Source organism: Oncorhynchus gorbuscha, linkage group LG05 (assembly GCF_021184085.1).
Source record: "Oncorhynchus gorbuscha isolate QuinsamMale2020 ecotype Even-year linkage group LG05, OgorEven_v1.0, whole genome shotgun sequence".
In the NCBI taxonomy this organism is placed as follows: Eukaryota; Metazoa; Chordata; class Actinopteri; order Salmoniformes; family Salmonidae; genus Oncorhynchus; species Oncorhynchus gorbuscha.
Window position 1 is genome coordinate 63,151,283 of NC_060177.1, and position 20,427 is coordinate 63,171,709.

The following is a 20,427-nucleotide window of genomic DNA, read 5'->3' on the forward strand; positions in this document are numbered from 1 at the left end:
TTTATGCAGGAAATGTAGCTGATGAGCCTATCATGTCAGGAGCAGTGGTCTCACAGCAAAGGCAAGAGTGGTACGTGTCAAACACATTGGTGTAATTTGGTATTCTTTATGAAATACAGTTTTCTGTTGGTTTCTTTATTTTGCATGAACCATATTGGTATATTCCTTTCTGTGTTTTTATTGTGAAGGGTCCCCAAGAAAGTGCAGTGGGGGCCAGAGCAGTGTTGGGTGTGATGCAGAGTTCCCAGGGCAGCACTCTGAGGGGGACCTGTTATAGCTGAGGAACCTGTTTGAGGAGAACTGGGTGGCTGTGGTGGTGTGTGTTTCCTTGCTCAAGGCATGCTTCTTGGCCCTGCAAGTAACCTTCACATTCATCCTGCAACATAATTTACCCATGTTTCCTTGACTATTTACCATAACACTTGAATATTTGTTTCTAGTATGATACTAAGTTGACCCCTTTCCTCATACATCTCACATATTAGTTTCAATAATTAAGACAAATCAATCTGATCTACATTTGCTATTGACATGTGTAATCCATAACCTAAGACGTGATTTGTGTGCTTGTGTCATCTCACAGGGAGACCTGGACCAGGCCCTGGAGAGCTATGATGTGTGTGTGTGCAGGCATACTGCGGAGATTCACGCACGGACCACAGAGGAGGAAAGGTACACCATCTACCTGCCCAACCTGCGTGCAGATGCAGTAATCTCGGTGGAGGAGGTCAGTGGAAGCGCTGAACAGTAAAACTATAGCACAAATAGTCTATTTGAATAACATGCACTTGGCCCTCAACCATCCCATGAGAGCATGTAGTTCCCCTGTGGTTTTGAGTTGTCTGGTTCATCAGAAAGTGTTCCCTTCTCCCCATTGCATGGACAGATTGATAAGAAGATGGTGTCTCTGGAGCATTGTCAGTCCCTGGCGGAGATCCAGCGTCTGAGTCTAGGGACTATGAGTCTGTGGTGTGGCTGCTGCAACCCACCCTCAGCTATGGCTCTGGGCGGGTCAAGGCTCTGGAGTTTGTCCAGCTGCTGCAGTTTACCTTCTGGATTAATACAGCAATAGATCATTTCGTAGATATACTGTAGTATTTGTCTTTATATGGTTCTTTTAGTTTCAACAAGTCTTTCTCTTTGAGGCATGGTTGTCACTACTAATCAGTGTAGTACCGACGTAGGAAAGCAGTATTAAATGAACAAATATGTACCATGATGACATTTTTCCTCTTTTCCTGGCGTCTGCCCCAGAACTACCTGTTGAAACTGAAGGACTACCGTCAGTGTCTGGAGTGCACAGAGGTTGCCCTGAATGAAGCCCTGCAGCAGCTCAACTCTGTCCCAGTCAGCTCTCACACGGCAAAGGAGGAGTGGTTCTCTACCATCACAATGCTGCTGGGAGGCTTCGAGGTCTGCTTCACAGAGGACCCTCAGCTCCTGCGCAACATCAACCACTACACCAGCATGGCCCGGCTGGCCAACAACCTCATCTGGGTCAACACTCACACTAATATACCTGGTAGAGACAAAGTGTGTTTGGAAACAGAAAATGATATATAAATGTGTGCTGTGTCCAGCTCAGCCCTGCCCTGGATTCTCCTGCACCACATCATCAAGCACGAGGAGGCTGCCTTCAACTGCCTGCTTCGCCAGCACATATATTCGTAGGGGATGATGAAGGTACATTACATGACCAAAAGTATGTGCTCATCGAACATCTCATTCCAAAATCATGGGCATTAATATGGAGTTGGTCCCGCCTTCGCTGCCATAACAGCCTCCACTCTTCTGGGAAGGCTTTCCACTAGATGTTTGAATATTGCTACAGGGACTTGCTTCCATTCAGCCACGAGCATTAGTGAGTTCGGGCACTGATGTTGAGCGATTAGCCTGGCTCAGTCGGTATTCCAATTCTTCCCAAAGGTGTTCTTTGGGGTTGAGGTTAAGGCTCTGTGCAGGCTAGTCAAGTTGTTCTTCACCGATCGCCACAAACCATTTCTGTATGAACCTCGCTTTGTGCACAGGGGCATTGTCATGCTGAAACAGGAAAGGCCTTCCCCAAACTGTTGCCACAAAGTTGGAAGCACAGAATCGTCTACAATGTCATTGTATGCTGTCGGGTTAAGATTTCCCTTCACTGGAACTAAGGGGCCTAGTCCGAACCATGAAAAACTGCCCCAGACCATTATAAACCTTTTACAGGTTGCACTATTTATTGGGGCAGGTAGTGTACTTCTGTCATCCGCCAAACCCAGATTTGTCGATCGAACTGCCAGATGGTGAAGAGGGATTAAAAATAATCAAATCAAATGTTATTAGTCACATAAACATGGTTAGCAGATGTTAATGCGAGTGTAGCAGAATGCTTGTGCTTCTAATTCTGACAGTGCAGTAATATCTAACAAGTAATCTAACAATTCCACAACTACCTAATACACACATCTAAAGGGATGGAATAAGAATATGTACATAGAAACATGGATGACCGAGCGGCATAGGCAAGATGCAATAGATGGTGTAAAATACAGTATATACATATGAGATTAGTAATGTAAGATGTGTAAACAGTATTGAAGTGGAATTATTTAGAGTGCATTGTATAAAGTGACTAGTGATCCATTTACTAAAGTGGCCAATGATTTGAGTCAGTATGTAGGCAGCAGCATCTCTGTGTTAGTGGTGGCTGTTTAACAGTCTGAAGGCCTTGAGATAGAAGCTGTTTTTCAGTCTCTCGGTCCCAGCTTTGATGCACCTGTAATGACCTCGCCTTCTGGATGGTAAGCGGGGTGAACAGGCAGTGGCTTGGGTGATTGTTGTCCTTGATGATCTTTTTAGCCTTCCTGTGACATCGGGTGCGGTAGGTGTCCTGGAGGGCAGGTAGTTTGCCCCCGGTGATTTGTTGTGCAGACCACACCACCCTCTGAGGAGCCTTGCAGGTGAGGTTGGTGTAGTTGTCATACCAGGCAGCCCGACAAGATGCTCTCAATTGTGCATCTGTAAAAGTTTGAGGGGTTTAGGTGACAAGCCAAATTTCTTCAGCCTCCTGAGGTTGAATAGGCAATGTTGCACCTTCTTTTCCACACTGTCTGTGTGGGTGGACCATTTCAGTTTGTCTGTGATGTGTACGCAGAGGAACTTAAAACATTCCACTTTCTCCACTGCTGACCCATCGATGTGGATAGGGTGGGGGGGGGGGTGATCCCTCTGCTGTTTCCTGAAGTCCACTATTATCTCCTTTGTTTTGTTGACAGGAGAGTGGGGACCCGCAGTCCTTGGTAGTAGGCCGCGTCGGTGGCACTATTATCCTCAAAACGGGCAAAGAAGGTGTTTAGTTTGTCTGGAAGCAAGACGTCTGTGTCTGACGTGGCTGGTTTTCTTTTTGTAGTCCTTAATTGCCTGTAGACCTTGCCACATGCGTCTCGTGTCTGGGCCGTTGAATTGCGACTCCACTTTGTCCCTTTACAGACATTTTGCTTGTTTGATTGCCTATTCCCGGAGGGAATAACTCTCCGTGGTTAAACGCAGTGGTTCGCAGTTTGTTTTGCGCGAATTCCGTCTATCCACGGTTTCTGGTTAGCGTAGGTTTTAATATTCACAGTGGGTACAATCTCTCCAATGCAATTTATCACTCCAGAGAACACGTTTCCACTGCTCCAGAGTCCAATGGCGGCGAGCTTTACACCACTCCAGCTGACGCTTGTCATTGTGTATGGTGATCTTAAGCTTGTGTGCGGCTGCTCGGCCATAGAAACCCATTTCATGAAGCTCCCGATGAACAGTTATTGCGCTGATGTTGCTTCCAGAGGTAGTTTGGAATTCATAGTGAGTGTTGCAACCTGACGACAGATGATTTTTAAGCGCTACGTGCTTCATCACTCGCTGGTCCCGTTCTGTGAGCTTGTGTGGCCTACCGCTTTGTGGTTTAGCCATTACTGCTCCTAGATGTTTCCACTTCACAATAACAGCACTTACAGTGGACCAGTGCAGCTCTAGCACTACATACATTTGACAAACTGACTTGTTGGAAAGGTGGCTTGTTAGAAAGTCACTGAGTTCTCCGGTAAGGCCATTCTACTGCAAATGTTTGTCTCTGGAGATTGCATGGCTGTGTGTTTTTTTAAATTATTTTTTTATATCTGTCAGTAACGGGTGTGGCTTAAATAGCTGGATCAACTAATTTGAAGGGGTGTCCAAATACTTTTGTGTGTGTGGTGGTGGTGAAGTCCATCCTGTTCATAACTGCTATAATGCCCTATTTAAATCAATGCTGGAAGCCCTAAAATGTCTTGCTGTTTCCTGTGACTCTCTTCAGATTGCTCTAACACCCCCATTCTGCCCTCCTCCCTGATGCTGCTTAACCTGGCCCATGAGTACCTGGGCCGCCGCTCCTGGTGCTGCAACTCAGATGGAGCTCTGTTCAGGTGCTATGCGAGTCGGTCAACAGAGCTGAGATTGTGTGGACATTCTCTGTTTTTGTTTTCCTATGATATGGTTTGAATTAGTTTCTAATATCTTTCAAAGTATTTGTCAAAGATTAATCAGGATAGAACTAACCTCATTGTTGTATTCATGTTCATGGTTCGTGTTCTGGAGAAAGAGGCGTCTCCCTCGAGTGGAGGATACTCATCCCTACAAAGATAAGATGGGCGTTGAGCAGTGCTTCTACTGCCTGTATGCTTACCCCAGCAAGAAGATCATGGCCCGTTATCTGGAGGAGCACTCTGCTCAACAGGTCAAACACCCAGCCCTCTTAATGTTATATTACTGACTGTCAATCTTTCAATGCCGTTCACATATCTGAGGATTAGCTAACAGAGATCATGTAATGTGTTCCAACTGGCCACTAGGTGGCGGTCAATTCCACATTAGGTTGTTTACTCACTGGGATTGGCTTGTAGTGTAACTGATATGCAGTAATTGCATGATGAATAGACTCTGTTCCAAAGGGACAAGGTTCATTAGTTAATGAATGCAGTCCCCCGACTAATTAACTACTGGTTGGTCCACTGAGTCATATGACCCAGGAACTCCACTCGAGCAGGTCAATACAGGAGGAAGAAAGCAATTGAATGAGATTAATTATCTGACTGCCTCTGCATCATAATGTACTAGCCTGTGCTGTTAGTCCCTTATCATGCTAGAGGGAATCACCAGGGTTTCACTTAGGAAGAGTTGAATCTTAGGGCAAACTCTTTGGTGGCGAGTTTTAAAAAGTGTGTGTGTATGCGTGCGTTAGTACTAGAATTTTTTTTAACAGTACAATAAATGTTTTGCTTATCATCATAACTAACTGTGTTTTTCTAAGGAGGGCAGGTGGAACTCCTTTGGAGCCACGCCCTCTTCATGTTCCAGTACTTTAAGCCTTTGAGGTACTTTTGAGGTAGTATGTATGTGTAGATATGGTTAAAGTGACTATGCATATATGATTAACAGAGATTAGCAGCAGTGTAAAAGAGGGGTTGGGGGAGCACACAAAGCACATAGTTTGGGTAACCATTTGATTACCTGTTCAGGAGTCTTATTGGGGGTAAAAACTGTTGAAGCCTTTTTGTCCTAGACTTGGCACTCCGGTACCGCTTGCCATGTGGTAGTAGAGAGAACGGTGTTTGACAATTTGTAGGGCCTTCCTCTGACACCGCCTGGTGTGGAGGTCCTGGCTGGCAGGCAGCTTAGCCCCAGTGATGTACTGGGCCGTACGCACTACACACTCTAGTGCCTTGCGGTCGGAGTCCGAGCAATTGCCGTACCAGGCAGTGATGCAACCAATCAGGATGCTCTCGATGTTGCAGCTGAAGAACCTTTTGAGGGTCTCTGGACCCATGCCAAATATGTTTAGTTTTCTGAGGGGAATAGGCTTTGTCGTGCCCTCTTCACGACCGTCTTGGTGTGTTTGGACCATTCTAGTTCGTTGTTGTGGACACCAAGGAACTTTAAGCTCTCAACCTGCTCCACTACAGCCCTGTCGATGAGAATGGGGGTGTGCTCGGTCCCCCTTTCCTGTAGTCCACAATCATCTCCTTAGTCTTGGTTACATTGAGGGATAGGTTGTTATTCTGGCACCACCCGGCTAGGTCTCTGACCTCCTCCCTATTGGCTGTCTCGTCGTTGTCGGTGATCAGGCCTACCACTGTTGTGTCCTATGCAAACGTAATGATGGCTGAACAGGGAGTACAGGAGGGGATTGAGCACGCACCCCTGGGGGGCTCCAGTGTTGAGAATCAGCGTGGCAGATGTGTTGCTACCTACCCTCACCACCTTTAAAGGTCAGTGTGGGGCATTTATGAGTCACAAATGCTAATTGACTGGACGTAGCCACAGCCTGACTTTACATGTTGTCACGTAGAACAGTTTAGCAGAGTTGGGGTTAATTCCGTAAATTCTATTAGAATTAAATTCCTTCTACCTGTAAATTCAATTTAAATTCCAGGTCACTCCCAATTCAATATTATCCAAATTTCCTCAGGCTTTCAGGCCGACTATGTCACTGTTTAGATAGCCTAGCGATACTAGAAATATAGTAATATAAATTGAAATTATTTTTAAACATATCCAGAGGTCTGTTTTTGTGCATTAATCCCATTGACTGTGAACTGTACAAATATTGAATTCCAAAGAGGACTTTTTTTTTTTACTATTTCAATTCCAATTCAAACACTCAAGTCTCATTCCAATTCTGTAACTTAAAGACTATTGAAATTTGAATTGATTTCAATGTAAATTCTCCACTTCATGAGTGAATTTATTGGAATTGACCACAACCCTGCTGTTTAGTCCTATACATCACGTCATGACCATTCATTATAGGTGATGACACTGTACAAGTCATTATGCATTGAAATATATAGGTAACTGCCAAAATAAAGGAAATACCAACAGTATCTTAATAAGGCGTTGGGCCACTACAAGCCGCCAAAACAGCTTCAATGCACCTTGGCATAGATTCTACTCGTGTCTGGAACTCTATTGGGAGGGATGCGACACTATTCTTCCACAAGAAATGACATAATTTGGAGTTTTGTTGATGGTGGTGGAAAACACTGTCACAGGTGCCGCTCCAGAATCTTCCAGTGTTGAGTTGGTTTGAGATCTGGTGACTGACTGTGTGTGTGTGTGTGTGTGTGTGTGTGTGTGTGTGTGTGTGTGTGTGTGTGTGTGTGTGTGTGTGTGTGTGTGTGTGTGTCCTGGACAAGTTAAACTCCATTGAACTGAAGAGCGATGGCCCCATGTGGAAGCACTCCATGGCTGTGTTCAACTGCTTTAAGAGGGCCCTGGAGATGGACAGCACCAACCTGGCTCTGTGGATCGAGTACAGCACCATGTCCTACGCCGTGTACTCCTTCACCTCGCGCCAACTCAAACAGTGGAGGACTGAGCTTCCCTCCGAGGTCATCAAACCGGTGCAGTGGACAACCAGTGTACAGAATACTCATAAATGTTTTGTGTTCTACTTTTCTAAACTTCATGGACGTCACTTCTAGTCATGCTGTGTGTGAATTCATTGTTCAGTAAATTGATCACTGTTGACAGTAGTGTTTGTGTGTGTGTGTGTATTTCAGATGGAGGAGAGAGACCATGCTGGAGACGTGTTTCCAGGGGACGTCTCGGTGTGAGGGGGGAGGGGATAGGGATGAGGAAGAGTGGTTCATTCACTACATGCTGGGGAAGATAGCAGAGAAACGCAAGCAGCCACCCCGGGAATACATCCAGCTCTACAAACAGGTGCACAGCAGGGGAAACTATCTGTGGACTCAAGTGATTCATTGGTCTGCCTTGCAGACTAGATTTATACAGACAGGGGAGCCCTAGGGCTCAACCGAGCAGAAATCTTCATGGAGGTCAGTACAGTGGAAGAGGGGGAAGGGGATGTGAGTTATAGGGAAACTAGGAAGTCAGAGGTCCGATGAAGCAGCCCTGTCTGTGTTTCCCTGCTACCTTCACTGCGTATTCACCTCTCCAGACCCAGTACTTCCATTCTATAGCTTACACTAGAATCACTATGTATCTGTTTGTTTTTCCAGTACATTAAAGGCTGACATTTGACCATTGAAAGATATTGACCATGGCAACCAGCTTTTCATCCTGTGTTATTAACAGCCATCAGATGAAGATCTGATGCTCTCGTCTCTTTCTCTTCCCATGCGGGCCGCACATTATCTGCACAAGGGAGCTGCCAGATACACTACCACAATTCCCCTGACTTGTCTATGGAGGCCCTGGAGGTACACTTGTTTTAAACCCAAAGTCTAGTCTTTTGTTCAATAATAGATATATATAGAGAGAGTATAACTCTGTTATTAAAGCTGTGTGACTCTCTGGCATGTCTCTCCCCCTAGCTGTACTTTCAACTGAGCGCCACTCTCCTCAAGCTGCTGGAGTCTGAGGAACCAGACCTGGAGCATGATCTTCAACATCCTGGCTGAGGTGGCCACTGGACCCTTTGCCAGGGGGGGAAGAGAAGGGCAGGTCCAACGAAAAGTGAGGGACCTCAACCTTAGCCTGGGATCTATGCTCTGTCTTATAAAACTCATTCTGTGACTCGGCTACAAACCAAAAGGAAAAACATAATTCTCCCCCTCTGGCCCAACCTTTTGTTTTGTCCCCACCCCCTCTCTCACCTCAGGGAGAAGCCCCTCTCCATGATGGACGAGGACTCCCACTGCTGTGTTTCATCTGTGTGTGATGGATGTTCATGGGGCCTCCCTCCCCTCCAACGCTGCAGGTCTGACGTCCCCACCTTACACGGCCACTCTGGTCGACCACAATTACACCAAACGTAACGGCCTCCGGCAGCAGCAGACCAAGCGTAACGGCCTCCGGCAGCAGCAGACCAAGCGTAACGGCCTCCGGCAGCAGCAGACCAAGCGTAACGGCCTCCGGCAGCAGCAGACCAAGCGCAACGGCCTCCGGCAGCAGCAGACCAAGCGCCTAACGGCCTCCGGCAGCAGCAGACCAAGAACGCCTCCGGCAGCAGCAGACCAAGCGTAACGGCCTCCGGCAGCAGCAGACCAAGCGTAACGGCCTCCGGCAGCAGCAGACCAAGCGTAACGGCCTCCGGCAGCAGCAGACCAAGCGTAACGGCCTCCGGCAGCAGCAGACCAAGCGTAACGGCCTCCGGCAGCAGCAGACCAAGCGTAACGGCCTCCGGCAGCAGCAGACCAAGCGTAACGGCCTCCGGCAGCAGCAGGCCGGCCTCCGGCAGCAGCAGACCAAGCGTAACGGCCTCCGGCAGCAGCAGACCAAGCGTAACAGTCCTAGCCTCCGGCAGCAGCAGACCAAGCGTAACGGCCTCCGGCAGCAGCAGACCAAGCGTAACGGCCTCCGGCAGCAGCAGACCAAGCGTGAAAACGGCCTCCGGCAGCAGCAGACCAAGCGTAACGGCCTCCGGCAGCAGCAGGCCAAGCGTAACGGCCTCCGGCAGCAGCAGGCCAAGCGTAACGGCCTCCGGCAGCAGCAGGCCAAGCGTAACGGCCTCCGGCAGCAGCAGGCCAAGCGTAACGGCCTCCGGCAGCAGCAGGCCAAGCGTAACGGCCTCCGGCTGCAGCAGGCCAAGCGTAACGGCCTCCGGCTGCAGCAGGCCAAGCGTAACGGCCTCCGGCTGCAGCAGGCCAAGCGTAACGCCCTCCGGCTGCAGCAGGCCAAGCGTAACGCCCTCCGGCTGCAGCAGACGAGGAAACAGTATGAGGAGGAGCTGATGGTACAGTCCCAGTCCTAGACTCTGGTTCTCTGGGGTTGGGCCCATTCTTCACCGGGCTGGGGAGTAGTGTTTGTTATGAGGATAACTCAATTAGCACTGGGTGATTGGGATGTCTTGGGGAATTGGGCAATATGGTATCTCAGGTTATTTGGACATAGTTTTACTGCTCTATAAAAATGCAATGTCATTTAGTTCAGGCAAACAGAGGTGTGAAGGTAGAGTTTGGCAGAGGGCGTCCTGGCCTGACAACCGTCAGAATCACAGTCTTCCCCGCAGACAGTCTAAGGCAATGTGAGACCATGGTCGAGAAGGAATGAAGTCTGAGACGACCGGCAGGAGGAGAGTTACCCGAATGTCCGAACAAGCAGCCACGAAACGGGCGCGTGTCACGCTCCTGAGTCGGCCACCAAAAGGTCGAATAGTGTGCTAATATGTAGAAGTTTGTGCTGGTCACCCTCTTCCTTTCTTTCCCATTTTCCTTGCCTTTTGATGACATTGTTTTCTATTGTAACTTCAGCAGAGCTTGTATCCATGTGTAACCAGTGTGAAATGGCTAGCTAGTTAGCACTGCGCGCTAGTAGCATTTCAATCAGTGATATCATTTGCTCTGAGACCTTGAAGTAGTTGTTTGGAGCGATAGGTAACAATGCTTAGATGATGACTGTTGTTGCTGTGTGCGGAGGGCCCCTCGTTCAAGCCCAGGTTGGGGGTGAGGAGTGACGGTTCTCATCACCTCTTATGAAGCCATTTAGATTGAGAATAGATCTTGGCTTTTGATTTCATAAAGTTTTGGTTTTATCTTCCAATTGTAAAGACCAATGCAGTCAACTTGATTTTCCTGTTTTTTAAAAATATATATATATATATATTTATTTATTTCCACTTTTTTAAATTCTTTATTTTATTTAACTAGGCAAGTCAGTTAAGAACAAATTCTTATTTACAATGACGGCATACCCCGGCCAAATCCGGACGACGCTGGGTCAATTGTGCGCCGCCCTATGGGACTCCCAATCACGGCTGGTTGTACAGCCTGGAATCGAACCAGGGTCTGTAGTGACGGCTCTAACACTGGGATGCAGTGCCTTAGACCGCTGCTCCACTGGGGAGCACCATGAGGTGGGAATAATAATGTGATAATTTCCTTTTTAGTGTGAGAGTTGTTTAAAAAGAGCCTGCAATTTCAGCCTATTTTGGTGGCCTGCCAATAAGAAAGAGTTCCAAACCTCCCTGCCAATAATAGTTCACTTTCAATTTTCCCCTCCCATTTCAGATCACTCCCAGACAGTCCTAGCAGCATTCTTGATTGAGAAATTGCTCTTTGCTACAAAGCTATTTTTGTTTCTCATTTGAATTGAAAACAATCACAGTAAGATACTTAATTGTTACCCAGAAATGATTTGATATTGAGATAAAACCGGATGCGCTGGACCTTTTTTAACTTTTGATTTCATCTGGTTTTTCTGATGACTTCTTACTAATCAAATCATAGCAGGGCAATTATTTTATGAAAGAATGCAAGCTTGCTGGCTATCGCTTTACACTTGGATATCGATATGTTCTCTGTAAGGTGTGCTGTCTTTTAGAGGGGGAAATGGCCAGTAAAAGAGGGCTCTGTTCTGGACACAGCAGGCTTTTAGCGTGTTGACTCTAGACTCATATGACCAACACAGAGCCACAGGCAAGACACAGCCAGGATTCCATTGAGAGGTTTTACCTGATCCCAGGAAACAGTTGCTGCGTTGTCCTGGCAATGACACCTCACTACAGGTTCACTTGAAACGACTGAGCTGAATTTAAGATTTTGTCACACTGACAGGACACTTATAGAGGGAGGCAGTTTACTTGTCCTAAGCTTGTCTTGATATATATATTATGTGTCAAGGAACGTTTGGTAGCTATTCTGACACTTTAACTGGTTTCTGTAATATGCCTCTCACTGTGTGCAGATTCATTACTAAACCAAAGTCTAGTGCTGCTGAGTGTTACCTGTCAGTTGGAACAGTGGAGAAGGGGCTGCATTTAGAGTACACATTCATGTCCTGTTTTAAAATCCTATAGTGGGGTGAATCACTCACCTTGTAAAGAGTCATTTAAATGATTCTACTTTACTAGACCTATACTGTCCAAATATAGGCGATATTGACAGACAATATAAGAGCATGGTTAAAAATCCTTCACTATGAAAGAGGTAGCTTTTCAAAATGAATTACCAACACAATATAATATCAGTTAATGCACTGATGCAACTTTGCTCTACATTTTAACACTTAACACTTAACATTGCATGACAGTAGTGTGATGACTGACACAAGCAGTTTACTCTTAACCCCCAATTTGTTGTTGGTGAGCTGATTGTCTCCTTCATCAGTGTGTATTCTGCATCTTTTAAAAATGTGCCACATCTAAGTGCACTAAACCTACGTTTAAATTTATGAACCATTTTTAAGAGCATATTTTAGAGGGGAAGCAATCATAACAACACTGTACAAAAAGGTGTGTTTGTGTGTGTCAGTTCATACTTAGTACAAAATGAGGACAGATTTGCCTAATATGTTCCTGAAAAAAGCTGAAATGCAATGTATGAAGCAGTATTCTTAGTAGCTTTTCCCTTATAGAAACTTAGGGCTACATACAGGAATGTACAATTGGCTCCGGTTACCTTTTCTCCAGCACGTCCCATAACTGAAATGATATTCACATCAGCATTGTGTATTGTTTACATTGTTGCAAAGACGTCAAGGGTAAACACAAATATTTGCCACAAGTGACACAATGTCATTAAATAAATGCTGTTGGTTGTGTATATTGAATGTAAACTGACCATTCATTACAAATGGTTTTGCAAAATATCTTTGCACTATACTGTAAAAACATCCTTTAGCATGTTGTTTCCCCCCTATGCCCTGTAGCTTGAATGTCTGAATACTGCAGCCATGTTGCCCTGTAGCTTGAATGTCTGAATACTGCAGCCATGTTGCCCTGTAGCTTGAATGTCTGAATACAGCAGCCATGTTGCCCTGTAGCTTGAATGTCTGAATACAGCAGCCATGTTGCCCTGTAGCTTGAATGTCTGAATACTGCAGCCATGTTGCCCTGTAGCTTGAATGTCTGAATACTGCAGCCATGTTGCCCTGTAGCTTGAATGTCTGAATACTGCAGCCATGTTGCCCTGTAGCTTGCATGTCTGAATACTGCAGCCATGTTGCCCTGTAGCTTGCATGTCTGAATACTGCAGCCATGTTGCCCTGTAGCTTGCATGTCTGAATACTGCAGCCATGTTGCCCTGTAGCTTGAATGTCTGAATACTGCAGCCATGTTGCCCATGTTGCCCGTTTATATGCATGTAGATCCCAAGGAATAATGCTGTCACTGGACAAATTCAGTCCTCTCTCAAACAATCCACTGAATGGTGTGACTTGGACCGTGGGCTACAATTTGACTTGTGTTTTGTTGTTGGCAACAAAGATCAACGGCAACAAAGATCTTAACCTATTTGAAAGATATGCCATAGTTAGTGTTTTCTATTGAAATTGTGTTCAGTTGATATGATGATATAATGCCAAATCAGTCAGAATGTGGTTGGCACCTCATTGGCACACATCCTTTGATCTAGATGGCAGAAATTAACCACCATGTGCAGGCAGGTTTGCCAGTGGGTGCCAAGCCCTTCTCGCTTAATGCCTGTTTGAAACACGTCATGCTAACAGTAAGCAATCTCTCAGCAATTACGAGGAGTACTATTGTCAAATCAGGAATGGAGCTTTTTTGTTTGTGTTTTAAAACAAACTCCCGATATCTTTTAAGTCACCCCAGAACTTGACATGATTACTGCCTTCCCAGGTGTCGAGAGCTGGCATCCCTGAATTGTACTGAACTTAAGTCCCTCCCACAAATTGCTCTTAAATCCATCTTCAGGACATTATTGATATGCACAATTTTAGGGGAAACAATTATTCAATGTAAAGGTGTCCCGGAATGAGTTCCACAATGTTCACAACTTCGTCACTACCCTACACTTCTTTTTAAGGGGCAATCCTTCTTGCAACACCTCTATCGGCTACATTTTTGGACTGTAATTACAGGAGGCCTTTAACAAGTCCCCAGGGCTCCTTTCATAGAACTGTGTTTCCCTCCTGCTAATTTGATTATTGTCTGCAGAAGACTGCAGCGTCTTGCTGAGGATGCACAATGTGCTTAGGAAGAAGGCAGGCACCTCGTTTTTCATTGGCTTGGGTGCTGACTAAGGTCTAGTGCTTTTTATGTTTGTACGATTACTATAATTGCTCTCCTGCTGATGAACCTGGTGTGTATAGAGATTTTACACTGCTATGCACACTTTACCACCTTTCATGGGATCTACATATCTATTTTATTCCTGAATGGTAACCTTAACAGCTTTGTGATTGATCCCTTGAGAACCCAGAGGATGGTCCATGGGTGTGACTGGCACCCAGGCCAGGCTCAGACTTGGCCACATGACCTGTGTTTGTGACTCCTGGCAGAGCGCAGTCAGGACAGCGTGGTGGTGACGCTGTCGGACTCCAACTCCACCCAGGAGGCCTTCACAGACCCTGCCAGCTCCCAGGACAGTAGCCATGTTAAGCTTCAGTCTGGGAAGGGCAGTGCCTCTTCATCTGAGAACATCACCCCCATCAAGGAGGGCCAGCCTACAGTTGAAGACATAGGTGTATTTTGTTTGTTTTATCCTGAAATGCAGTAATGGAAATGCATTCTACCCTTTATTTCCTAAATGGGATGTTCTTTAGTGATATTGTGGAAGTCAAATGTTGTGTTTTAGAGAGGGTATATTGAGACTGGATCATGTTAATGTTTGAAAATCTCCTCTTTAAACCCTGAATTCCTCAAGTTCACGTGGTTGGAAAAAAGCAACGAGGACGGGACCGTAAATCTTGCTGGAAGACCAAGAAGTAGTAGACTCCATGTCAGTGACCGTACCTGAGGCTGATGCGCTAAAGCCAACCATGGGGCCCTGCTCTCATCCACTGCCTGTTCCATCCACCTGACCAAAGGCCTCGTCCACTCACCAGGACCCCCCAGAGATGGTTGAGGTCCCAAGGCCCTCCCTACTGAGCATTGTCGCATGCTGTGGGACGTGTGTGTCCGTAGTGTCTTCTTCTGCCTGAGCTGCTTCCCTCAGCACGACAAGAGCCTCTACCGTCTGGCCTTCTCCATCAACAGCAAGGCCCAACAGGTTAGTTTGTCCACCCTCCCTCCATATCATATATGGTTCGCTAACATTCATTCACAGAATGTTTTGACAGGAATATTCACCCCTACTCTTATCAGTGGCATTTCCTGCAATTAACTTTGACATTTAAAACCCTCAGATCTGAAACCATGAATCTAGTTTACACCATTTCCTCAGGTATGGTATATTGGTATTCAAATAGATGGTGTTTTTCTAAGAATTGCATGTCTGTAGTTTGTTTGGCTTGGACTCTGACTTCCTCTTATCAATTGTGCTAGTTTGCCTGTGGGACTGTGGGGTTAATGTGACCGTATAGTACAGTAGGTGCTGAAGCAGCAGAGTGTGCATTGGACACAAGGCTCTGTGTGCAGAGGTGTGCGTGGGTGGCAGCAGCACAGTGCTCTCTCAGCCAGGTTTGGCACAGCTAGACTGTTTAGTGTCGTGACGCCCTACAGTCAGCACTTTGCCAGTCAGACCCTCCTATGGGACTGCTGATCCCAATTCAATGAGGTTGGGTTAACCAATTTCCAGGGCAGAGTTTTGATCATTGATAACAGACTAGTGAACTGTTGCTCTTCTCTTTATTCACCTATTGAGACCGTTATGTAGCTGTTTTCAGCATGCTTTTCATATTTAGATTAGGATTCTTTCAGTCAGCTGGACTGACCTGGGCCCCTGACTGGCTGTAGTTTACTGCCCCAGTGTTTTAGGCTTGACAAAAATGGATTAAGAATCTCAATCGCTGAGCTTGCACCTGTTTTAAAAAGTGAGTAAGTCCTAAAGGTAAGTGAAATAATTGGTTCTGTATTACATTTCCTTTTGGAGCTGAATGAAAAACAAGGAGTTGAGCTGTTCTGCTAAATTGTCAAGTAACTACCTACGGCTCAGCGTTACAGACCAGAGGCAGCATTGTGGCTGTTCAGGTCTATAGCCCTCTTGGTTAATATGTGACAACCCTGTTTGTTCTTCACTACAAATCCTACATCTTCTGGGGTTTGAATTACAAGCTAATGTAATCATACGTTTCTCAGCGAATACTAAATTCATGTTATGGGTTATTATTGGGCAAATTGCACGGTAACAAAGTGATGCAGAGTCATTTGATTTTTTAAACTTTGCAATCATTGGTTTTTGTTTGGCTTATATTTTAAAGTGAAAAATCTTAGTCTCAGCATCACACTGTTACGTTGAATTGCCCTATTGTAACCGGAATGTGTGGTGGATGGATAGTTGAGAAGTTAAATAGCCTACCTCTGATTCCTTTATGCAGAACCTTTAAAAATAATTCAGATGGCTTTCATAGATTTGTCATTAAATATAATCATTTACATCTGTCCACAACACTTGACTTTGGTATGGAATTTCATGTACAAGGCCTTTCCTGCTGAAACAGATGTCTGCTGAGCTTTCCTGATAGCTGGTCCAGGAGAGATGCCAAATGCCTGGACCAACTTTATTGATATTGTACATTATTGAAACACAGAAAACAACACTGTGGGAGAATCATAGTTGTATGAGGGTGAACTGCACCCTTCTACTAAAGCCTCTGCATGTCTTTAGCTCCCAGAAACAGTTAGGCTAAACCTGCATGGGCTGGGACCGTCAGTGTGAGACTCATTAAGGAAGTCAGGGATTGGCAGGAGGGCCTGTAATCTCCGATCATTTGGCACTGGGTTTTTACAGCTCAGTGGCTAGAGTTGGCTTTTCAAAAAGGCAGTGATGGAAATGTCTTGTCAGCGATATGTTCTATCTGAATGGCCATTCCTCTGCCTAACCCAACCTCTCCACTATCTAATAAAAACATCAGTGCTGATTTAAAAGGAGTACCCCTTGCATGTCAACAAATTGACTTCAGCTACAGTCCCCTTGTACTGTTAAACTACAGTTAATGGCCATTGGAGCTGCTATGACAGAACAAGGTAACAATACAGTGATGTTAGGTACTGTAGAGGATGATGCATCTGAAAATGATTGATTCAATGAAGGTTGTGGTATGATGGAACATTTTCACCTTTTTCTTTGTCTTGTGTTTGTGGTTTGTGGTCTTCCTCTTGAGGGGCATCCCCCACGTTTTCTGATCATTTTTTTGTGTTTTCGCAGAATCTGCGGTGGCCACGTGATGTGTTGCTAGGAAGCAGTGTCCCATGGCAACAGCTGAAGCATATGCCAGCACGAGGACTTTTCGATGAGGGGAACAAGACAAACCTGTTCATTGTAAGTTCCACAGTTCACCAAGCCAGCTCCGCCATCAAGTTTCTGCTACCCTGGCTGGCTCACCTGGCTAACATTACTATGCACTAGTCTTGTTTGTTAATATTGTTTTTAAACGATGACCGATAGCTTGGCAAAATCAGGCGGAGGTTCCGATATCCTTTTGCAATAACAATCACGGTCCTTATCCTTAATATTATACCAACTATGGGGGTATGTAATCTCGCTGAGACTTACTTTCCAGGACTCTGATAACTATAGGCTATGGAAAATTGTTTGTATAATTTGAACTTTGGTTATTCATACATACATGTATGTGTGTGTGTGTATGTATATGTGTATGTATGTATGTGTGCAGACGCAGAGAGTCGGGTAGAATCCATTGTGTTCCATGATGCACTCCTGTGTACACTCGAATGATGGCGTTTTTATCATGCAGGAGGGTTTAAGTTGACCCCCACTGCCTCCACCACCTCGTCCTCTAATACCCAACTGTTGAACTTTTGGGGCCAGTTTTTCCAACGGACCAACACCCATTTAAATTATTTTTTTTTTTTAAACATTTTCTCTCTTTTGATTCCTGAATTTCCTCTATGTGAAAGCTGTCGTCTTTACCCAAGTGTACCTTCTGTAGTTCCTTCTCATAAGCTATAAGCTCCCCATCATAATCTTTTAACTTGTAGACAGGGGGTATATGTGGTAGACATTCGGTAACTGAACAACTCATCGCTGTAACCTTGCTCATATTTTTTGTCAAACACCCCTCAACTTGGATATACCTACCAAGTCCCCCACTATGAATTTCAAATCAATTATTTTCTTACGATGAAGGGGAACAAACCATACAGATTTTTAAAGACCTCGGAGGGTTTCATCCGCATACTCTTATGGTAGTTGTAACCCTTTACTAAATCTTGAACTATATCGATATATCTATGCGTGTTGTGAGCTGTAAAGTATTTCCACATCCTCTCCTTCAAAGTTATGTTAAAGCGTTCCACAACTGAAGCTTTCAAATCCGAACCTGTAGTAAAATGTACGATATTGTGCTTTTTCATGAGTTTCTGAAAAGTATTATTAAAAAGAAAAACTCTGTCAGTCTGCACTTTCTTGGGTGCTCCTCCTTCCTTTAAGATAGTCAAAGGCCCGGGTCACCTCTGCCCCAATAATTTCTTAAAAGACCCTTACAAATGCTATTTTACAGAAAATGTCTAACTGTTAGCATGTAGCAATTTCCATGTTTATCTGCAAGGGCCTGCATGTCACACAGATCTGCCTGAAACTGGAACACGGGATGGGTAGGAATTGTTTTCGCACAGGTTTATGCAGAGTGTGAGCATCCTGCTCTGCTCGCCATTCATTCACTTGAGCAGCGCCTAACCTGCTACCTGTTTCTTCGTCTATAGCTCTATGGAACCACTCCTTCCCCCCATAAGACCCTGGGTTAGAGGGGGTATATAAATGTTTTTCAAATTCTGCTCCGCCATCCTTCTTGCCTCTCTGATGTACAATAACATTAATGAGCCCCTTTTTAAATAACGACATTTCATTTTGAATTTTATTTTTGCAAATATCAAGTATTACATATGCAGACAAGTCAGGATACGTAGCAGGATATTAGTACCCGTTTTCTCAACGACCCATGCATGCAACACCTTGTGTACTTGGTTTACATTTACAGGCTTGTGTCTGTTATATAAGCAACATATGAGACATGTTACAATTAAATGGTGTTTCAAACAAATAAAGTAAAATATTAGACAAGGATGTTTCTTGTTCTTCAGAATCATCCAGTAGTGTCCATTGTAGACTCTCGCTCGTATCTTACATGATTCATGATTTGCTCCATTTTTAGCACACACTCTGCAGTAGCCCATGTATTGTGGGTTGTGTAGAATGATAAATTGTTCACTTTGTTTTCAATAATTTGCTGCATAACATTTAAGTTCTCTCAAAAGAATAAATGTATTTATTCTCTAACATCATATGCATATAGGTACCCATTGCTTTACATCTAAATAAAAAATATTAATTATTACTCGTTCTCTTGGTTTATTGAGCCAGAAAGTCACCACATCAGCCACCAAAGCTTCCTTGTATTTGTTGTCATCCACCAGTGTATGCTGGATTTCTTTGAGTTTCTCGTGGATGTAGATCACCTACTTCAAATTGATTTATATAGCCCTTTGTACATCAGCTGATATCTCAGTGCTGTACAGAAACCCAGCCTAAAACCCCAAACAGCAAGCAATGCAGGTGTAGAAGCACGGTGGCTAGGAAAAACTCCCTAGAAAGGCCAAAACCTAGGAAGAACCCTAGAGAGGAACAGGCTATGTGGGGTGGCCAGTCCTCTTCTGGCTGTGCCGGGTGGAGATTATAGCAGAACATGGCCAAGATGTTCAAATGTTCATAAATGACCAGCATGGTATAATAATAATAAGGCAGAACAGTTGAAACTGGAGCAGCAGCATTGCCAGGTGGACTGGGGACAGCAAGGAGTCATCATGTCAGGTAGTCCTGGGGCATGGTCCTAGGGCTCAGGTCCCCCGAGAGAAGGAGAGAATTAGAGAACGCACACTTAGATTCACACAGGAGAAGTACTCCAGATATAACAAACTGACCCTAGCCCCCCGACACAAACTACTGCAGCATAAATACTGGAGGCTGAGACGGGAGGGGTCAGGAGACACTGTGGCCCCATCCGAGGACACCCCGGACAGGGCCAAACAGGAAGGATTTAACCCCACCCACTTTGCCAAAGCACAGCCCCCACACCACTAGAGGGATATCTCCTTCAGTTCATGTAGGAAAGCCTCGGTTACCCTGTAAACTCTGGGAATAGATGGCACAAGACCCATAGACTCCAGGGCTCTGACCATCGATGGTATAAAGCAGCAGGACCACAGTCTTTTCACCAGCTCCTCAAAGTGGTTGAAGAAGTAGTACCGGGGTGGGGCATATAAACACGGAGGTCGTCGTTGGCTGGGATGACTGATCTCACAACCGTGGCATTGTTCTCTTATATACTCTCCAATAACCACATCTAAAAGTGCAGTTACAGAGGCCTTGATGGTGTCCACAAAAATAGTACTGACCACCACAAAGACATCCTCAGGTGGTGTACATGTCGGGGGGGCTTGCCTAGGGGGAGTAGAATGGAGGGCTGTGAGGCATAGAGTTCTTAGGGTCTGGTACACATGACGTATCGATGGGATATGAATATCCATGGTATATGCTGAAATGATGAACCAGTGGCTTTATGGCCACCCCTTTTATTGTTGAACCATTCCTTTGGTATCGGGGCGTG

The 20,427-nt window shown here is 45.2% G+C and overlaps 2 protein-coding genes and 1 long non-coding RNA gene across 4 annotated transcripts in view; all 3 read left to right on the plus strand.

The window, feature by feature from the left end:
• The window catches only part of LOC124034914 (calcineurin-binding protein cabin-1-like), an 89,298-nt gene that overhangs the window by 1,632 nt on the left and 67,239 nt on the right, over nt 1–20,427 (plus strand). Inside the window, 16 exon segments of the mRNA XM_046348311.1 lie at nt 584–727; nt 887–1,000; nt 1,255–1,497; nt 1,581–1,683; nt 4,316–4,424; nt 4,597–4,735; nt 7,266–7,405; nt 7,560–7,722; nt 8,337–8,398; nt 8,624–8,679; nt 8,723–8,866; nt 8,946–9,697; nt 13,314–13,344; nt 14,203–14,385; nt 14,770–14,912; nt 17,010–17,123. Coding sequence (XP_046204267.1) covers nt 584–727; nt 887–1,000; nt 1,255–1,497; nt 1,581–1,683; nt 4,316–4,424; nt 4,597–4,735; nt 7,266–7,405; nt 7,560–7,722; nt 8,337–8,398; nt 8,624–8,679; nt 8,723–8,866; nt 8,946–9,697; nt 13,314–13,344; nt 14,203–14,385; nt 14,770–14,912; nt 17,010–17,123 — 2,640 coding nt within the window.
• LOC124036273 lies at nt 9–8,916 on the plus strand. Of its 2 annotated transcripts, XR_006838901.1 has the most exons (10): nt 9–70; nt 189–358; nt 584–727; nt 4,316–4,735; nt 5,317–5,372; nt 7,194–7,418; nt 7,560–7,722; nt 8,167–8,222; nt 8,337–8,478; nt 8,624–8,916. It is a non-coding gene; the product is annotated as an uncharacterized LOC124036273 (long non-coding RNA). The 2 variants fall into 2 exon arrangements; XR_006838902.1 differs by lacking the exons at nt 4,316–4,735; nt 5,317–5,372.
• On the plus strand, nt 1,137–1,657 carry LOC124036272 (calcineurin-binding protein cabin-1-like). The gene has a single exon (XM_046350610.1). It carries the CDS (start codon nt 1,216–1,218, stop codon nt 1,561–1,563), a length of 348 nt encoding a protein of 115 aa, XP_046206566.1. The 5' UTR covers nt 1,137–1,215; the 3' UTR covers nt 1,564–1,657.